This window comes from Abrus precatorius, unplaced genomic scaffold, assembly GCF_003935025.1.
Source record: "Abrus precatorius isolate BTA unplaced genomic scaffold, Abrus_2018 Scaffold11, whole genome shotgun sequence".
In the NCBI taxonomy this organism is placed as follows: Eukaryota; Viridiplantae; Streptophyta; class Magnoliopsida; order Fabales; family Fabaceae; genus Abrus; species Abrus precatorius.
In genome coordinates this window covers 19,543,933-19,563,509 of record NW_020874303.1, presented here as the reverse complement: position 1 = coordinate 19,563,509, position 19,577 = coordinate 19,543,933, and the positions used below count along the sequence as shown (strand labels likewise).

At 30.3% G+C, this 19,577-nt stretch overlaps 2 protein-coding genes across 2 annotated transcripts; both read left to right on the top strand.

The window, feature by feature from the left end:
* Positions 1-187: 187 nt before the first annotated feature.
* On the top strand, positions 188-5,194 carry LOC113855006 (inactive protein kinase SELMODRAFT_444075-like). The gene is made up of 9 exons (XM_027486420.1): positions 188-781; positions 1,090-1,244; positions 1,347-1,441; positions 1,598-2,637; positions 3,072-3,232; positions 3,412-3,488; positions 3,601-3,748; positions 3,953-4,102; positions 4,416-5,194. The coding sequence occupies exons 1-9, from the start codon at positions 595-597 to the stop codon at positions 4,449-4,451; spliced, it is 2,049 nt and encodes a 682-aa protein (XP_027342221.1). The 5' UTR covers positions 188-594; the 3' UTR covers positions 4,452-5,194.
* Positions 5,195-13,812: 8,618 nt separating this feature from the next.
* On the top strand, positions 13,813-15,443 carry LOC113855379 (transcription factor KUA1-like). The gene is made up of 3 exons (XM_027487001.1): positions 13,813-14,174; positions 14,539-14,735; positions 14,852-15,443. The coding sequence occupies exons 1-3, from the start codon at positions 13,931-13,933 to the stop codon at positions 15,194-15,196; spliced, it is 786 nt and encodes a 261-aa protein (XP_027342802.1). The 5' UTR covers positions 13,813-13,930; the 3' UTR covers positions 15,197-15,443.
* Positions 15,444-19,577: the final 4,134 nt, after the last annotated feature.

Sequence of the window (19,577 nt, the reverse complement as noted above, 5' to 3'; positions counted from 1 at the left end):
TTGGGATTAGTGAATTGGATTTGTCTTTACACTCTCACCTAAAAAACTGTCCAATTCTTCGTGTCATGACTTGTTTGAATTTATCCCTTTTTAATTTTCAATTTCCAAAGGCGCTTCTTTCTTTTGTGTGTCTCAATCATTATGCATAAACTGTTAGAAGAAAAATGCTAATAATATGAGATGGGGTACCCACTTTGGCTTAACTGGACAAGATTCTGATTACATGGCCTCACGCATTGAACATGAAATGGGCATGTTCTGTTTGTAATTTTATGTAATGTAACCAACACTGTCCTTTCTTCTGTTCCTGTAGAGTCGCTGTTACTGCAAGAATAGCGTGAATTTTAACTTGTGTGCGCTTTAACAGGAAGGTTGTTAACTAAAGTGCCTTGAAGTGTGTGTCAGTGTCTCCTTCTACTTTTCTTTTCTTTTCTTTTTTTTTCTTCTGGGTTGTCTCAAAAGAACCTTGGTTTCCGAGGGTGTTTGTTGTGACTGTTCGTTGCTGCAAAGTTGAAATATTTGGGCTGATTCATCGTTTCACTCTTTCAGATGGGTTGTGGTGGCTGATTTTCGTTGGCAACTTGAGAACTTGAGATGAATAGCCAAAAGGGTCGTTATGAAGAAGAGATGGGTACCTCAGAGGGGACCGGTAGAGTGGTCGTGGTTGCAGTTAAGGCTTCCAGAGATATTTCAAAGACTGCTTTGGTGTGGGCTTTGACTCATGTTGTTCAACCAGGGGATTGCATTAAGCTATTGGTTGTTATTCCGGCTCACTCAGCAAGTATTGGTTACTTTCATTCATTATTTTCTTTGAATCTCTCTCCAATTGCTTATGCTGTTACCTTGCTCAATCTATGTCACTTTTAATTACTTTATAAGGCTGAAAAAAGAAGAAGAAGAAGTTGCATGTAGAAAATGAGACACTAGATATACAGAGGGGAAGGTTGAATAGCAAATTTTACGCAATTGAGTTTTGAACATTTGAATATGCGAGCTTGATGACCTTCTTGAGATCTGACCAATCCAGAACCCTGTTCTTCTCATTCTGGTAGCAAGGTTTATGATTAACTATAATCTGTGCATTTTCAGGCAAGAGGGTATGGGGACTTTCAAGATTTACTACTGATTGTACCACTAGTCACTGGAGATCCAGTTTAGGAACTGTTTCAGATCAGAAAGAAGTTATTTCAAATTCCTGTTCTCAATTAGTGCTTCAACTTCATGATTTTTATGATCCAGAGAAGGTTGGAACATTAGATTGTAATAACTTAAAGATATATGTTTCCTTTTATTTATGCTTAGTGCTCAGCTTTTCGAAACTGACAAACAATAAAACATTTACACAGATAAAGATTAGAGTGAAGATTCTTTCTGGGTCTTTATGCGGAGCAGTGGCTGCTGAAGCCAAGAGAGTCCAATCAAGCTGGGTTATATTGGACAAGTAATGGATATAATGAATACTTTTGTATTTTTACATTCAATGTTTAAGGTATCTGTTTGCTGTGCTTGTTAATGTGCAAAGCCATTGGTGATTGGTAAAATTGTCAAAATTTCTTATTGACTGAAAACGATTGTTCTCATTCTTCCACAATTGCAGAAAATTGAAACATGAAAAGAAATACTGCATGGAGCAGCTGCATTGCAATATTGTAATTATGAAGCGGTCTCGCCCAAAGATTCTGCGTTTGAATTTGAATAGTTCGCCAAAGATGGATCTCAAAAGGGGTTGTTCATTGACACTGGAGCCAAATGCGTATACAAGAAACTTAAAAAACAAATGTGAATATCCAGATAGAATTAGAGGTCCAGCTGTTACTCCTGCTAGTAGTCCCGAGCAAGGGTCACCACTATTGACTGCAACAGATATTGGAACATCATCAATATCAAGCTCAGATCCTGGGACTTCACCATTTTTCCACCCCAACAATTATGAAAGACAAAGGAGAAGTTTTCCCTTTGTTCATGAGGGACTGACAAACCTGGAGGATATTGAATCTGATTCAGAGAGTGAAAAGTTAAGTATATCATCCAAAAGTTCATATTTTCAGCCATGGATTGCAAATGTAATATGCATAGATGGTGATTTCTCAAAACATGAGGACAATATGCAAAGATCCAGTGACAAGACTTTGGTTTCTACCTATGATACATTGCTTCAGAAATTCTCAAAGTTAGATCAAGATCCTATCTTAGGAATGCTTAATTGTAAAATTGATGTGAACTTAAGCAAGAGTGTTAGAGAAGCAATTTCACTAGCTAAAAGTTCACCACCTGGACCTCCCCCGTTGTGCTCTGTTTGTCAGCACAAAGCACCTGTATTTGGGAATCCACCGAGGTGGTTTACATTTGCCGAATTGCAACTTGCTACTGGTGGTTTTTCGCAAGCAAACTTCTTGGCTGAAGGTGGTTTTGGTTCTGTACACCGTGGTGTTCTACCTGATGGACAGGTCATAGCTGTTAAGCAGTATAAATTAGCCAGTACTCAAGGAGATAAAGAATTTTGCTCAGAAGTAGAGGTCTTAAGCTGCGCACAACATCGTAATGTTGTGATGCTAATTGGTTTCTGTGTGGAGGATGGAAGAAGATTGCTAGTTTATGAATATATCTGCCACGGATCATTGGATTCTCATCTGTATGGTAAATTCCTTTGAATCCTAAATATTTTTTGTTACATTTATAACCATCATTGGAGATTTCTGTTCTTCCTATTCACTTCTGGCTTTTTATATTCACTAGATCATGAGCTTTTGGTATAACAATACTAAATATCTTAATAGATGAAATAATCTGAAAAGTTAATTACCACTATAGTAGTCCCTAATGAAAATTTCCCTCTCCAGTGATTTTTATTCAACCTTGGTCAAAGGATTTAATCATAATCTTAATAAAATGCTTTTGAATTGGATGTCCTTCTGTGAAAGTGCAGCAATCATATAACTCTTTTAAGTACTAATGTCATTAAAGCTCTTATCTCATTTGTTTCTTTTTCAAATTGCTTTATGGAGTCATCTCCCACAACAAAAGTTTAAAAAAATGAGAAAGGATTTTCAAGGAATCATTTGGGTTTGCAGGACGAAAGCAGAATGTACTGGAATGGTCTGCACGGCAAAAAATCGCAGTTGGAGCAGCTCGTGGTTTGAGATATCTTCATGAAGAATGTAGAGTGGGCTGTATTGTGCACCGTGACATGCGACCTAACAATATCCTCCTTACTCATGATTTTGAAGCTTTAGTACGTCTTATTCTTCAATTTTAAAATGTACTCATGTTTAAATTATTGGTTTCATATTCTGTTTACAGCAATTACTGATTTCTATATAAACACTGCTTATCTATGAAATTCAAAAATATGCTTTTAGGCATGTTTTATAATATGAAATGTCTCAACTAAATGCCATTAGTGGATTTTAGGTGGGAGATTTTGGACTTGCTAGGTGGCAACCAGATGGAGATATGGGTGTGGAAACCAGGGTGATAGGAACATTTGGGTAGTGTCACATCAAAGCCAATTTCTATTATATAACCCCTCTCCCTCCACCCCCCAAAATTCTATTTTGATTAGTTGTAAAGTGTGATGATGAAAGCCTTGTTGATCCATAGGTATTTGGCGCCAGAATATGCTCAAAGTGGTCAAATTACTGAAAAAGCTGATGTGTACTCATTTGGAATAGTATTGCTGGAGCTTGTTACAGGAAGAAAAGCAGTGGATATAAACCGGCCCAAGGGCCAACAATGCCTAAGTGAATGGGTAAGATTTTTATGACAACCAATTTAACCTGTATCTGAAAATATTGATTACATATTCAAATATTTATCTGAGTTGAATTTAATAAGGTAGTTTTCATCCCTCTAACAATAACATAATAATTTTACCTGCCATTCTTTCAAAACAAACACTGATCTATTTAAAATTATTTCTCCATTATTGTTTATGGTTCCAATGTTTGGATAGGCGCGCCCATTGCTTGAAAAACATGCCATTCATAAGCTAGTAGATCCGAGCTTAAGGAACTGCTATGTTGATCAAGAGGTTTATCGCATGCTGCAATGCTCCTCTTTGTGCATCGGACGGGATCCTCATTTAAGGCCTCGAATGTCTCAGGTATGTAATTGTATTTGTATGTATTTACTTGTATTTCATATTAAATCATTACTCTCAGGTATGGGTGGACACGAGGTAGCATTTTTCTAATTTAGCTTATAAATTTCATTATTAACAAATTTGATCCAAAGTCTACATATACTGTGCTCGTGAATAGTAAGAAACTAATTCTTTTTAAGGGGGAGGCAGTGATGGATCATACTATGTGTTTTGAGTATGGTTCTGAACATGTTTCTAGAGAATGTAATCAAAACATTCATGTTTAGTGGTTTATTTCATCTATCCCTCAATTGTTGTTTATTTTCTCATATAGGTGCTCAGGATGCTGGAAGGTGACATTCTCATGTGATTGCTGATCACGTAGATTGCCACGTAGCGACAACGAAGAAGGATAATTCGAAGCATGTAGATTGCCATGTCATCATTATGTCTTGTGAGGACTTTCAGATGAAAAGTTGGAGGTTCTTGGGCGGGTTCGCTTACCCTTTATCTGTGGACAGTGCAGAAGTTTAAGGCTTCATGCAGATTCTTCTGAATTTTCTTTTGTAAACGGCTTCAAAATTTTTACTCGTAGATTTTTATATCAGTGTTGTAAATATTATCTTTGATTTGGTGGAGGGAAGAGAAGCATAGTTTAACCAAATTCGAACTCCTGTTAATTAATTAGTTCATTGTACATGAAAGAAATTTTGTGAAACACTTGAATTCTGTTGTGGATGTGGAGCAAATAATTGCTGGCCATGCAATTGAGTACTATTTTGAAGTAGGAATCATTGCTTCTTTCAATCACTCAATGGAGAATATCGCCTGAACTAAAAGCATTGGAGCATAACGTGGTGCGACATGAAACATGATAATCAATCCTCAGGTTAAGAAATTCTTATGGATCCTGGTTTTTGGCATTAGCAAAACATCATGTGACACTCCAGGTCAAGGCTAGTTGCAAGGTTCGGTAATTCACAAAGATTCTAGTAATTGAGGAACGGTACCCAATGACAGCGTAAGGTTAGGTACAATTCTAGTCTCCAAGCCACGCATTGTCAAGTTGTATTTCCCAAAACATTAATTTACCTTCGAATATAGTTCGAATTTTACAATTACGTGTCAACAAATTTGGTAGAATAACAAAAATAGCAAATTTTGTACATGTAAAAGCAAGGTTGGGCTCAATGAGTACAAGGAAGACATAATGAGTATTGGGCCTTTACTAACTCCTATCAATGGTGTTTAACAATATGGGTCATATTTGGACTCATGGGTGTGTGAAAGACGATTCATCCGCAAGGATCAAAACCAGGCCCATTACTATATATTAGGCTGATATTTTGTTACTTTGCCAACCAGATGCGAACTAACCGAGGTTGTCAAATTTTTAATGAAATAAATTATTGTTTAAGAAGTAAGTAATCATGAGTTAAGAAATTTGAATAATTTGATTCTAGGTTAATAATAATGAATTAGAAAATTAACCCATTCGTCAATTAAGTTTTTGTTTTTTAAATAAAATAATAATATACTATTATGTGATACCATATAAAGTAAGAAAATGAACTAATTATTGGATCAACTTTCTAACCCAACCCAAAGCAGGTCAACACAATTCCAAGCTGGGTCGAATTTGATTTTGAAAAAAATGATCTTAGATTTTGGTGGTGATCACATTTTGGTCTCTTATTGACACAGTTTTCATAGTTGAGCAACATTTGTAGTATTTTCTTTTAGGCTTGGATGATTTCTGGTATGTTTTTTAGTTTAAAATCTCCAAATTGTTAATAAGGCAAATGGTTTGAAGGACAAGCTTTTGCTCAAATTATGATTTGTAACTTGTCGCGCGGAGTTTTTCAGTGATTTATTTAAAAAAGTAATTAAATTTCTAGAAATAATTAAATCTAAAGTGTTTCCAAACAAATTATAATTTTTGTATATTTATCATTGGTTTTTTAATTTAATATTTAACAAACACTTACATGCTAAAAAATAAAGTGAAATAATAATAAAATATAATTTTATATTTATAAAAATGACTTCAAATTTAAAATAAAATAATTTTAAAAGAATTATGGTTATTTATTTAAAGTATAATGCTTAAAAATTAAAATTAAGTAAATTATATATACTATGATAATAAAATATATAAATTATATTGTTTAGATATTTAAAAAAGATTTCAAATAAATGTTGACACTTATTATGTATTTAAAAATCAAAATTGTGCATAAAAAATATATAAATCTTAATGCCTGTAACATTAGTTATATGTTATTATTTTTTATCCTGCATACTTTGGGAAAGTGACAAACATATGGCCCATTGTTGCTCGTTCCTAGTTGACATGTTGCGCATGATGTTGATCACTCAAAGAATTAATGAAAACCGTATAAATTATTGTACGTGATATTATATTTATCTCTTTTTAATTGTTAATTGTTTTATTATAATAAAATAAATTTTATATTGTTCAAGTACTTCAATTTTTAATCATATTAAAAATATTATGTAATATATTGTGATACAAAATCTATCATAAGATTATTTTTATAATTTGTTTTCATACAATTTTCTTTAGTTTCTTTCTAGCACTTGTACGTACAGTAAGCAAAGAAAATTTTATATTTTTTAAAAATGGAAGATAAACAACTAATAATAATAAAATTTTATCAGAATAAAAAGTATTTATTATATTTTTATAAGTTTAATATAATAACTGTGTATTTTTTATAAAAAAAATTATTTAAAAATTCTTAAATTCAACCTTAAGAAATGAGATTAACAATGTGTATATATATATATATATATATATATATATGTCTCGTTTTGTAAACTGTTAAATCACATGATTGTAGTAGCTTATGCTGTTGCGATCAAGACATATGAGTGTCTGTTTTACTTGTGAAAATAACAGAATTGAAATATCTTGAATCAATTGATGATTAGTTGTAGCATTGTAAACAAGTTTGATCATTGAACCAAAACGAATCACCTTATAGAAATATGCTCTTCAATCAATATATATATATATATATATGATAACAAAAAATTATATATATAAAAAAGATACGTTAAAAAAATGGAGTGCAAGGGATATTGCACCATTGAAAAAGGAGAAGACACTTTCAAACCTTTGATGTTAACAAAGATCATGATGTAGATATTATGAAGTCCATAGTTTTACTGATATCTAGCCATTAAAAAAACCAATTTTCATGAGTCGATAATATCCATACAACAATCATCCAACCAACATCCCCTAAGATTTTGCTCCTTTAACCAAATCTCTGTATTAATGAAATTATTTTTACAAACCTAAAATATACTAAACATGCATCAATACTCAGCCATGTACGTATTTGTATTTTCCAGACCTGTGCTGTTATTCTATACAAAAATAATATATAAGCGAATTGCATTTTATCACAACTAAAAAGACAAAGATGATTGTGAGAATCTTGTAAAACACCTCTTTTTTATTATAAGTTTGCTTTTGTTGGGATTCTATTCAAAATGACCAGCTAAATAAAAGCAAGAATTATGAAAGATGCATAATAATGCCAAATTATTTTAAAAAGACTTTCATCATTCTAATACTGAACAGAAAAGAGAAGAGATAATTAGAATATAACAAGACTTTATGGCCTGTTTCTTCTCACATTACTTCCTAAGATGAAAGTAAAACAAAATTTTAAGTGTATTATACATACATATATAATTAGAATTAGATATTAAAAATTAACACGAATAATTAAAATAAAAATTTAATAAAAAATAATATAAGAAAAGGTATTACACTCAAATTTTATCCGAAAGAGTAATAATCAATATAACAAGCTACTTCTAGGTTTGCCAAAAATACCTTCTTAACAATTAATTTCCTTCTTCAAAGTATAGAAAGAATCTAATGTCATTGTCTTTCAAACAGTTAAACAGACGGAGGAGGAAAGGGTTTTCTTTTTTCTATAACCGGATGAGACTGATAAGAACAACTAAATTGTCAATGATCACACAAGAAACCTAACTTGTGATATATGTTATTTCTGTAAAGAATGAACATACAAGAGAGCAAATTTATTTATTTATTTATTTTTTAAATGCTAGCTCTATCCACGCTCAAACAGCGAAGTTGGTGCCTGAAAATGATATATTTTTTATGAAAATGTCCGTACAGTATATCACAAGGTCGATTGATTCCTTCTACAAGTGGAATCTAATGGAGATTTTATTTTAAATTGTGTGGAAAAATCACAACGTGTGAAATGAAGCTCCAGAACTAGAACAGGTTGATAACAGCTGGCCTTAATTGTATACTGTTTCTGTTCTCTTATTACTTCTCTAGATAAGATTTTATGCGTTTGATAAGAGGAAACATGTATTTTCGATTTTTTTTACTCCAGACAATTTTCCATGTAAGGTGTAAAGGGGTTACATCATTTGATCGAAATTTTTTGGATGATAATCTATTAATTGCTTGTACCGGCACAAGCTGTTGGTCATTTAAATTAGAAGAGAGCGACAAATCGAATAAGAAAAGATCACTGATTTTGATATTATTATCTTTGAAACATGTGGAATCTTTTGAATAACAATAGTTAAACAGACGGAAATGTACGCGTTATATATATAATTAAGTGTTAATTTCACTAGTCAATTATATAGAGTTGTTAATTAATTTCCATCTTTCACTTTACCTATATTAATCAATATCGAATTAACCTGTGGTTGATCAGCAGATAAATTGTCAATTTAGAATGAGCTGTAATTAGTAGAAGTTTAGATATATGATGTGGAATGCGGGGACTTGTTAATTATCTACAGTGTTTTTCAATCTATCATTTCCAGTTGTCAATTTTATCTCATGTGACTTCTAATTTGTCTTTTTTAATTTGTTATTGTTTGTTGTAGCTAAAATAGGAAAATTTACTCTATGATTTTATGTTAATTTTGTTACTTCAATGATATGTGAGTTGTCATAAAATTCACCATAGTTTTTTAATATATATTTTTTTGTTAATTGTACTGATACTTCATTATCTAATTAATGCTAAGGAAAAGAGAGAACATCTATTTACTATTTATACCAAATTCATTGGTATCTTGGTGATAATTACACACTTAAATATATCATGATTCGACATGATTCAAGGTGATTAAATTGAATAATAAATGCATGCACACTCATAATAGGCGATATCAACTCGCTATAAACTATTGAAATGATTGCAACAAGTTAAGAAATTTTCAATACATATTGTATGAAATGCACAGAAATGGACTGACGAATATATATACAATACTCAGTTTCCTCATCTGCACAATCATTATTGCTTAATTTCCCATGTTGCTCAATTTTGACTTGAAGAAAGTGATTACTAGGGAGAACAGCTCTTTGAAAAATTAGAAAGCCACTTTATTGAGGAATCATGTGGTAGAAAATTGCATGATTGTCAATATAACAAATATAAAGTATACTATTGTGGTCCTTCGCCTCCACCAAGTGATGCAATTCGTTTAGAGAAAAGTTGTTGGGCTACCTCCTCTATCTCATAATCTTATGCAGCTGTTTAAATTCAATATGGCCTGGAATTATTTTTGGAGAATAAAGTGCTTTTATATTGGATATCCAGTTCAAATTTCATTCCATTAATGGCTTTTGGCCACGCAATCTATCTTTTCAGCTAAGTTGCACATTGAGCCTGTAATTTTCTATAGTTCTGTTATTTAAATTGTTAAGTGTTTATATTGTAGATGACATTGTATTCAATAATATAATATTGTTTCGAATTTTTTAACGTGTACATAAGAGTATATAATAAAAAAATTAAAAAACAATAATTTTTATTAAAAATTATAGTATTTGATCTTATAAATTCATTAAATAAATTATTTTTTGATTAAAATTTATTATATTAAGTTCTTATTGTGTGTCTTTATGCACACATTAAGCAATTGATTATTTTTATTTATTTATTTTACCTTTTTTATATACAAATGTGTAAAAATATCTCTCTAAAACAAAAGAGACACTGAAAAAAATGTCTTTCCCAAAATGCACAAACATCATTTTAGATTTTCTTTGATATAATTAACTAGAATTAATCAAAAGTGCAACTAATTGCGAGTGATTTATCATGATTTTTGAGTTTTGAAGTTGGAATCCATGTAAGTGAACTCTCTTTACAACACGAATGGGTACTCTAAGAACATTAATTAAGAAAATAAAAAACTATTCAATAAAGGAAAACCATTTTTTATATTAAAGATATAAAATTATTTAATATTTATTTTTAAAATGATTAAAAATATTTAGTATGTTAAATATTCTTAATCAACATTCTCAACGCGTTCTTTATTTCGTTGATTGATTTTGACCTGTGAACTAACCTAACCCGTTCTTTACCTTTTGTCCTCTTCCACATCCAATATACGCTTGAGATTAGTGCTTCTTTCTCCATGATACCCAAAGACTAATTATCAGTGTCAGCTGTGCCTTATGACCAAGATAGCCCAATTTGGTAAGATGAGGGGAGGTGCATCCACTGGATTGGATAAATAGTTGTATAGTGTAATATTTTAATACAAGCTATGCAAAATGATTAGTTAGTAATGTACTTTCACTAAAATTATATACTATAATGAAGTCGGAAATGTACAAAGTTCTTTTTGTACTTCAAGAAATCGTGAACCAAATTTTGATTAAACACTTTGTTACTGGATGCAACTCATTCTAGTGGTGCACTTGTGGCCATATGTTGCTCTCAATTTATATATATAAATATGTCTTTTGCCGTTTGAGTGCGACTGGAAATAATTAAAGGTATTAAGTCCTATTAAAATAATATCTACAATTAATTAGTCATTCAATAAGGCTTCAAGTCATATAATAGATCTAATAACAAGTTAGATCGTTTAAGTTAAAAGAACATAATTATTGCATTTACTGTTTAGTACTCATGAAAAGGTTTGATAAAGAGTATTTTGCATGGAGGCAAAGTATTTTTCGATTTTTAAGAATAGGTCAAAAAAGAGGAGAGAGGGACGATAAAACAAGGGACAAAACACGTTATATGATAATGAATTCAGACACTTATAATTTGGAACGAATTAACAGTTAAAAAATCTTGAAATGTGTTTTGTAAAATTCTCCAAAAATAATTAAGCATCGTAATTAATTGTATTCAAGAAGATTCCTTGCTATGATAATGCCAAATGAGTCTCAATTAGATGACCGAATAGACGTGCATGCCACAAAATTCAACAGATTAAATGATATAAAAACGCTATCTAGGTAAGTAGGAAAGAGCTAGGTGGATAAGATAATATTCCAAATTTTCTGTTTTTGACATGCAACTTAGTTAAATTAATTACCCATTGAACAGCTATATAACTTCATCTTACTTCTTTATTGAATCTCAGATTCTAATTATGGTGAAGGATTCTCACTTCCAGATCAAATTGCACGATGTTTTCAAACATGATCTGATCACATCTTAAATATAAACGTAGCGTGCCGTTCTCAAAGTAACAACCCATATTTTAATAAATCATGTATTTTTTACTATGTTATATTTCAAGTGTAGAAAACTTACATATTTTTGTCATATGCTGTTTATTGTTCAATGGATTGCAACCCATGTTCTTTCTTACTTCTATCCTTTTATTTTTCTGATGTGATATGTTTGAGAGTTACATTACTTATATACTTTTTTTCTTCATTATATTAATTATCTTATTATTTATTGAAAAAAAATGTATAAATACAAATTTTCTATAAAATATGGTTTACAACATGTGTCCTTTCTTGTTTCTACCCTTTTTGCAGCTGTTCATGGATTGAATTTTAAGCGATAATAGGAAACTTGTGGAAAATAGTTACAATACAAGAGAAATGGCTTGGTATCATATTCTGTCTTTTGAAAATCTATTTAGTGCCTGTTTGTTTTAAATTTTAGTCACCACAAACGGAAAATTTGATCACTCTAAACAGGCTGTTAATTAGTAAACCAGCAAGGAAAGTTAATAAATTGCATAATCTATATAATGAAAACCGTATTATAATACATTCTATCTTAAGAAGTTGGTCAATTCTATCACAAGTTTGAATAAAGAAAACTCACAAAAAGGTTTGGTGCCATTCAGAAGCAATATTATATATATTTTGACTTTGAACAGTGCCTTGAATATATATTGACGAGAACCGTTAAAATGTCCGCGTAATATATGCGTTAGGATAATAAAATTAAAGATAAAAAAAATTAAACATAGTTGTTTAATTTTTTATTATGAATTAAAATTTATCAATCTCAATCAAAAAATAAATTTGTTGAAAAAAACATGTTTCACAATTATGTGTAAATCTCCATAAATCTTAATTAATACTTAAAAATATATTTAAGAGTATATCAATCGAATGGTTATAGCATTTTTTTTGTTCAAAATTAAAATTTATGATTTAATTATATGAATAAATAATATAAATTAATGGATTAGTTCAAGTATCCCATGAAATAAAATCAAATTAGGCCAATAATTTTCCAATATAGACTACTTGTTTTACCTCGTTTCATACCCTGTTAGTCCTTTTCCGTTGTATTTTAAAAGATCATGTCTTATTAATAGCTTAAAAAAAACTGGGAAATATTATTTCTATAGATTTCATTAAAAGTGTGTGCTTAATTTAATTTATATAAAAAATATTTATTCATTTTATTAAATTTAAAAATAATAAACGGTGATTTAAAAAATAAGTAAATCTAAACATGCGATCAACATCCATTTGAAACATTTAATTAATCTAAAGCAGTGTGAAAGCCAAAAATCTTGCGATCTCGTCCTTTTCATGGTTTCTTTAAAAATCTTTTTAATGAAGAGACATATTAACAAAATATTAAAAGTATTTTATTAAACATTTTAAATTATAAAAAAGTATATTAAATGTTTATAATTTTAAAATAAGAAATATATTTGTAATTTTAATAAAAAGTTATTTTAAACTATTTGACGTGTATTCTTAAACATAGATTAAAAAATCATTTTTAAAGTAACATGGTGTATATATATATATGTATATATAGCAATTTCCGTTGAAAAGAATTAGATGGACACAACTTTCAAAGTCTTCCGGTCCTTCGATATTTCCTTTTTCTCGTAAGTCATGCATAGACTTACATACCTTTTCTTTCTTTCTTTCTCCAAAGCTTGAATGGATGGAAAATTCTAACCATCTTCTTTTACACTTTAATTTAATCATGTGTTTTCAGGGAACTTAAAACAGAAGCCTTGAAGGAACACAAATGTAGACAAATTTTTAACATAAAAGAAGTTAATTAAGACTAAAACATTTTTATATAAAAAATATTTTAATATTTTTAAAAAGTAATATAAGAATATATTTAATAAAAGATAATAAAAATGTTTTAATATAAAAGATTGTTCAAAATAGTTTATGAATTGCAACTAATTTTAAAATGCAAGTAATTAACTGCTTGTATATATATTGTATCCATGGAAGTTAAATAATTTGCAGGTAGGTGTACCCTGAATTGTCCCATAAGATATAAATGCTCAAAATAAGATAAGATATATCTGTCTTTATGATTTTTATTTTACAAAAGAAAAATAAATAAATAAAAATATCCAACAATAAACTACGTCCATCCAATCAACTTCCGTGGGTATGCGTCTCCATTTTCATTAACCCCACACCTTACTCCATCATCATATATACATTCAAACACATCTATTTTTCTCCCCTTTCTCTTTCTCTCTCTAGACATATAGATACACATAGTTTGTGTTTGATTTGAGGTGTTGAGAAAATCTTTGTTGGGAGTGAATATGGGGAGGAAGTGCTCACATTGTGGAAACATAGGGCATAATTCGAGGACCTGCACTTCTTTGAGAGGCACTAATTTCGTTGGACTTCGCCTCTTCGGCGTGCAACTTGACACTATCAAGAAAAGCTTTAGCATGGACTCCTTACCCTCTTCATTTTCTCCATCAAGAATATCCATTGATGATTCATCCTCTTTTGGGTATCTATCAGATGGTCTCATAGGTCGAGCCCAAGAGAGAAAGAAAGGTATATATATATAATTCAAATGAGTTCTATTTTTATCCATACTTGTGCCTTCATCAGGAATTAATATAATAATAATAATTGGATCGCTGTTTCCTTCTAATTAATTTTGTATGAATCTATACAATCAGTGTGTCTAAACATATATATAAACTGTTAACATCGGTCACTTTTTTTAGATACTATATATGACTTTGTTTTGGAAACATTAGTAATATATATGCAGTGTCTTTTACATATTCATCTTTTCTGCCATATTCTCGAAAATCTTTTATCAAAGCAGTTTGTTCAATAATTCAATTCCGATATGCCATCTCATTTTATATACCTTTGAATAGTTTAACATTGTTATGTATATTCATCTCAGGAGTTCCATGGACAGAAGACGAGCACAGAATATTCCTTATTGGACTTGAGAAGCTGGGAAAAGGAGACTGGAGGGGTATCTCAAGAAACTTTGTGACCACAAGAACCCCAACACAAGTAGCAAGCCATGCTCAAAAGTACTTTCTTCGACTTGCAACTATAAATAAGAAGAAGCGACGTTCAAGTCTCTTTGACTTGGTATGCATATATTGTTTAATTGGCTGATTGTGCACTGAATTAATGATCTTTTTCTTTATTACCGAAAAGGGATTCTCATTAATTTTTTCACCCCTTGTCATTGAATGTTGTGACAGGTTGGTAGCAACAATCCCAACGTAGCAGGTCATAATCCAATTATTAACTGTTGTAATTCAGTTTCGGGTCAAGAGAATAAGCCTAAATATGAAGTTAAGAATGATGCCACTTTGTCGTTGCTAGGGCACATAACCTACTTTCAACAAGAAACCAAATCAGATCATAAGCAAGACACTTTGGATAATTACTCTCATCACTATCATCAAGTTCAACAAGCTGCAGAACATCAAGGAGTTCCTAATCTGGAGCTCACTCTTGCAGCCCCCAAGGCAAAGGCCCTGCAGGAACAAAATAAATCATCCCCTGCTGGTCCATTTCTGCTTGGGCCAATTAGCGTGACTTAAACTGCAAAGTATTATTTATATATACATATTAATTGTCTTAGGAATGTACCCTTTTTTCTGTTGTCAAGTGTCAACTCATGTAGAAGATCATCTGATCAAAGAAACCGTTTTTCTTTGCATTAGTTGTAGTCGTTAATTAGTCCCTAGTCAATGCAATAATCAGATCCCTTATTCCTTTGAAGATGTATAATACACATAAACTAGGCTGTTGACTAATGACTACACATACATATATAATCTGGATTGCTTCTTCGAGTGTGCAATATTGGGCTAGGCTACGTGAGGGGAAAATTCAAATCGAATAATTAAATTAGTTTGAATTAATTTGATTAAAATTTGTGTATTTTAGACTTTCATGATTAAGTTTTCCTTCTTCTTTTTCCTTTTTTCAGATTAATTTAACTCCTTTACTTAGCACCCAATTATCAAGTATTTTCAGCCATGTTTACTAACTGACCTTGTCATCGTATTTAGAATAAAGAACTCAATGAAATGTTATACAACATGCATTTGAGGAATTACTTTGATAACTATCTTGATCATAAAAGAGTAAAAATTAGCATTTTATCTTGCAACAGTTCAGTGTAGTTTAAAACTAAAAAAATATATTTAAAGTATCAATAACTTGGAGAAGCTCTATGATTCCTTATACTATAATTCTTTGGTGGATATACTATTATAATACTGCGTGATTGGATGTAATTTTAATTATTTAAATTTTAATGCATCGTTGTTGTAAAAAAATTATATTGTTATATATTAATTTATTATCATATGATTTAATAAGTTAAATAATATATATTATTCAATTATTAGATAATACGACAACATTATCATTTGGTAGAATTATAACAGGGAAAACAAATTATTCTGACAAAGCAAAATTTTGTTGTGGAAGAAGATTTTGTAAATTCATTACTACTGTGATCTTAAGCCTGCGTCTGGTTAATTTTGTTCAGACATTATTCTGCCTGTGTTAGTAATTTTAAAAAGCACTTTTCAATAGTCTTGTCCCACAATTTCTTTTCCAAAAACAGAAAGGAGAGGAGAACATAAGTAACATTCACTGAATTTTGTTTAATTTCAAGGTGAATGCTAGGTTGTAGAGTAGTACTTTTCTTAATTTATTAATTATATTTAAACATGCGAAGTTGTTCGAGTGTTTCCCAATTGGTTGTGCCTGATTCCTTCAGCATTTCAAATCCTTTGCAACAATGGTGTTGCTGCTTCTTCAGTAGTTCCAAGCGATGGAGTGTGGGGTGTGAATATCTATAAAATACTTTATTAATGTTAAAGTTAGGTTGTTTTATTCAAACAAATAATATGAGAAGAGAAACATGCGCATGAATCAATTTTGAGTATCATATTTATAATTATAAGATTAGAGCGAGAGTAAATCGCAAGTATGATGTCTGTAAATTAAGCCTCATGGTGTTTCTCAACCTTCTATTGCAGATCTTAGGCATGAAATTCATTTATACAATAATACTCTAGACCCGTAACATGCAGGTATATGCCTTTGAGGTTTAGGTCAAATAGACAAGAGTATTTTGGACTTGGCAATGCATATAACAACAGTTTGTTTTAATTTCTTGCTTAAAAAGAATAGTGATTAAGAGTTGTTTTTTTTTTTATTATTATTTATGGGGTTTTAAGAATAGAATTGGAGAGCTATACAATAAAACTAGAATCTTGAACACGTACGTACCCGTAAACTTGTGGTTAAAAATTAGGTGAAGCATTTTTGGATTGTTTTTTTGCTTCAGTCATTGTGAGTATATTTATATATAAACTACGTAACAACCGTTTTTTTCGTAATTTAATTAACAATCTGCTTGAAAGTAACCAGAAGACCGATCCATTTCATGTATATTTGATTTTTCTATACCCCAAGATATCTGCATTGGCTCCGTATGCATTGCCTCCTCTCACCTCACATTCATTATGATGTGGATGTGCAGAAAGAGACTGAAACTTTTCAGAAGAAGGCATATGGCCCCCCACATAGTGAGCACTGACATTTTTGTCCTCACCTTAGAATTAGTAGCTTTTGAATAGTAATCCTGCTGGCTGAAAAGAAAATAAAGTAAAAGAAAAGGAAAACATAGTATACATGAAAAATGCCAAATAAGCCAAAATTTGGATCTGCTTTTCTTTGGAAGTAATTATTAGCTTGGCTGGATTCCTTCGAGATTGACTAATCCCTCTACTCTAATAATCATAGTACTTGATTTCTCTCCACTAATATTAATTAGTACCGAAGCTAAAAGATATTCAGAAGTATAAAAGGAAATTTATACCATGCAGCTTGTACAAGGTCTATACTGCTACATGAGCTTAATTAGTTAGTTGGACTTGGTTAATTGAAAATTCATTAATTAGTTAGTGATTACTTAATGGTGGTAATTGGTTATAGATGATTGGATAACTCCTTTAATTTGTTAGTATATGAGTGGTCCCTTGAATAAATTTTACTATAGAGAAGAGAAGAGACTTTTTCCAGCGTTTGAACTAGAACTGAAAGTTCTATCCTAATTAACAAGAAAGTAGCATTTCTTTGCAAGCAAAATTGTAGAGGGGTGGCTTTAAGTCAATATTTAGTAAAAAAAAAAATATTGATTCTTAATTTCTTATTTTATTTTTATTTTTAAAAAACGCTTTTCCATGAATTATTGTTGACTTGTATAACTCACTTATCATATATCTGATGAATGTCGTTAATTATTAGTTCTCACAAACAATTGTTGTTTGCATCGGCTGACTTTTCATTTAATTTTGATATTTTCAACCAGATGTTTTCTTGGTTTTGATAGGAAAGTGCAAAGAGCTTGGTTAATAAGTTTACTCACTAACTATACTAATATCTATATATGAAGTATATTACTATAGTCCTGTGAAAGTATGAAGTATTGTTCATGATAGAATATATATTTGTGTAGAAACTGAAGCATATCCTGGCATTTTGATTATAATATGAAGATAAGGATAGGAGGAAAATGAAGCACGTCCACAAGATTGTGAAGATAATATATCAATCAAACCCCGCTAGGACTTTCTGTCGGGAAGGTACCTATCACTTGCTTATTAGTATTTAATTTGCTAAGATTCATTCAAAGGATTGTTGAGAGAATACATTATGTCATTTAATTTCCTTTGAATGCGAATATGTTTTTCAATGGTGTACTTTTTCCTTGAATTTATCAGATTGATTCATTTGCTTAAACTATGAAAGTAATACTTCCCAAGAAGATTTATGAGAATCCAACCGAAATTTCGGGGTTTTTCATTTTTCCAATGGGTGTCACTGTTTTATGAAGTATTATGGACTATTTACAAGGTTTTGCATGTGCCACGAATGTAACTACAACAAGGTTTTACAATAGGCTTTTACGGTACTTGTTTTAATCCAAGTAGACATAAATTGCTATATAAATTACTTTTCAAAATAATAAAATAAAACCAAATCAAATCCTGGAAGAAGTGAAGGAATTTAACAAGTAGGAAGGTATGAAAGTGATGTAAGGGTGGATGAGAGAGTAAGAGACACACGAGGCTTTTTATTTATTTATTTATTTATTTATTTTACTTTTTAAAATTATAGTTTAACTTTGATGTACTTTAGAATAAAAAAATAATTACACCGTCAATTAATACATGGTAAATATAACTTTTGAATTAATTATGATAAAAATTAATAATTCTAGTAGATATGATAATTTATACTTAAATAATAGTGTTAAAATTGTGTATAGTATATTTCAATTAAAATCTTAAAGTTAATATATTTACTGTTTAATATATAATCATTTTTATTTATTTCATTAATGATGTCAATTATTCATTGTCAAATTATTTTAAAATGGGTTGATGTTTTATGATATTAGCTTCACTTGAATAACATTAGTAGTGTAATTTTCTTTACATTATCAAATCCTAAATATAATTTTTAAAATAATTATTACAAAATTATTATATAATAATTTATTGTTGAATGACTTGGTTGAAACTAGAAAGCATTTTATCCATGGACCACCATTTTCCTTGGGGGAAAATAAATGCTGTCATATTCTCCGCAGACGCCTACCTATTCGTCCTTATGTCAATGTCGTTTTGAATAGGATTTGAATTATGTTATAGTAACGATGAAGAGATCGAAATACATAATTTTAGAAAGACATAATTTTCATTAAATAAAAATTCACCATAAATTATTATAAAAATCACTAATTTTATTGATTTTTTTAAAAATATAATTGTATCATGTTAGCTAAATTCGGTATTTAACACTTTCTCCTTCACTGTCGTACATTATACTCACGATGCAGCAAATACAAACATACGAAGCTGTTATGAGATGGTCACGCTGGGTACAAAATTAGTT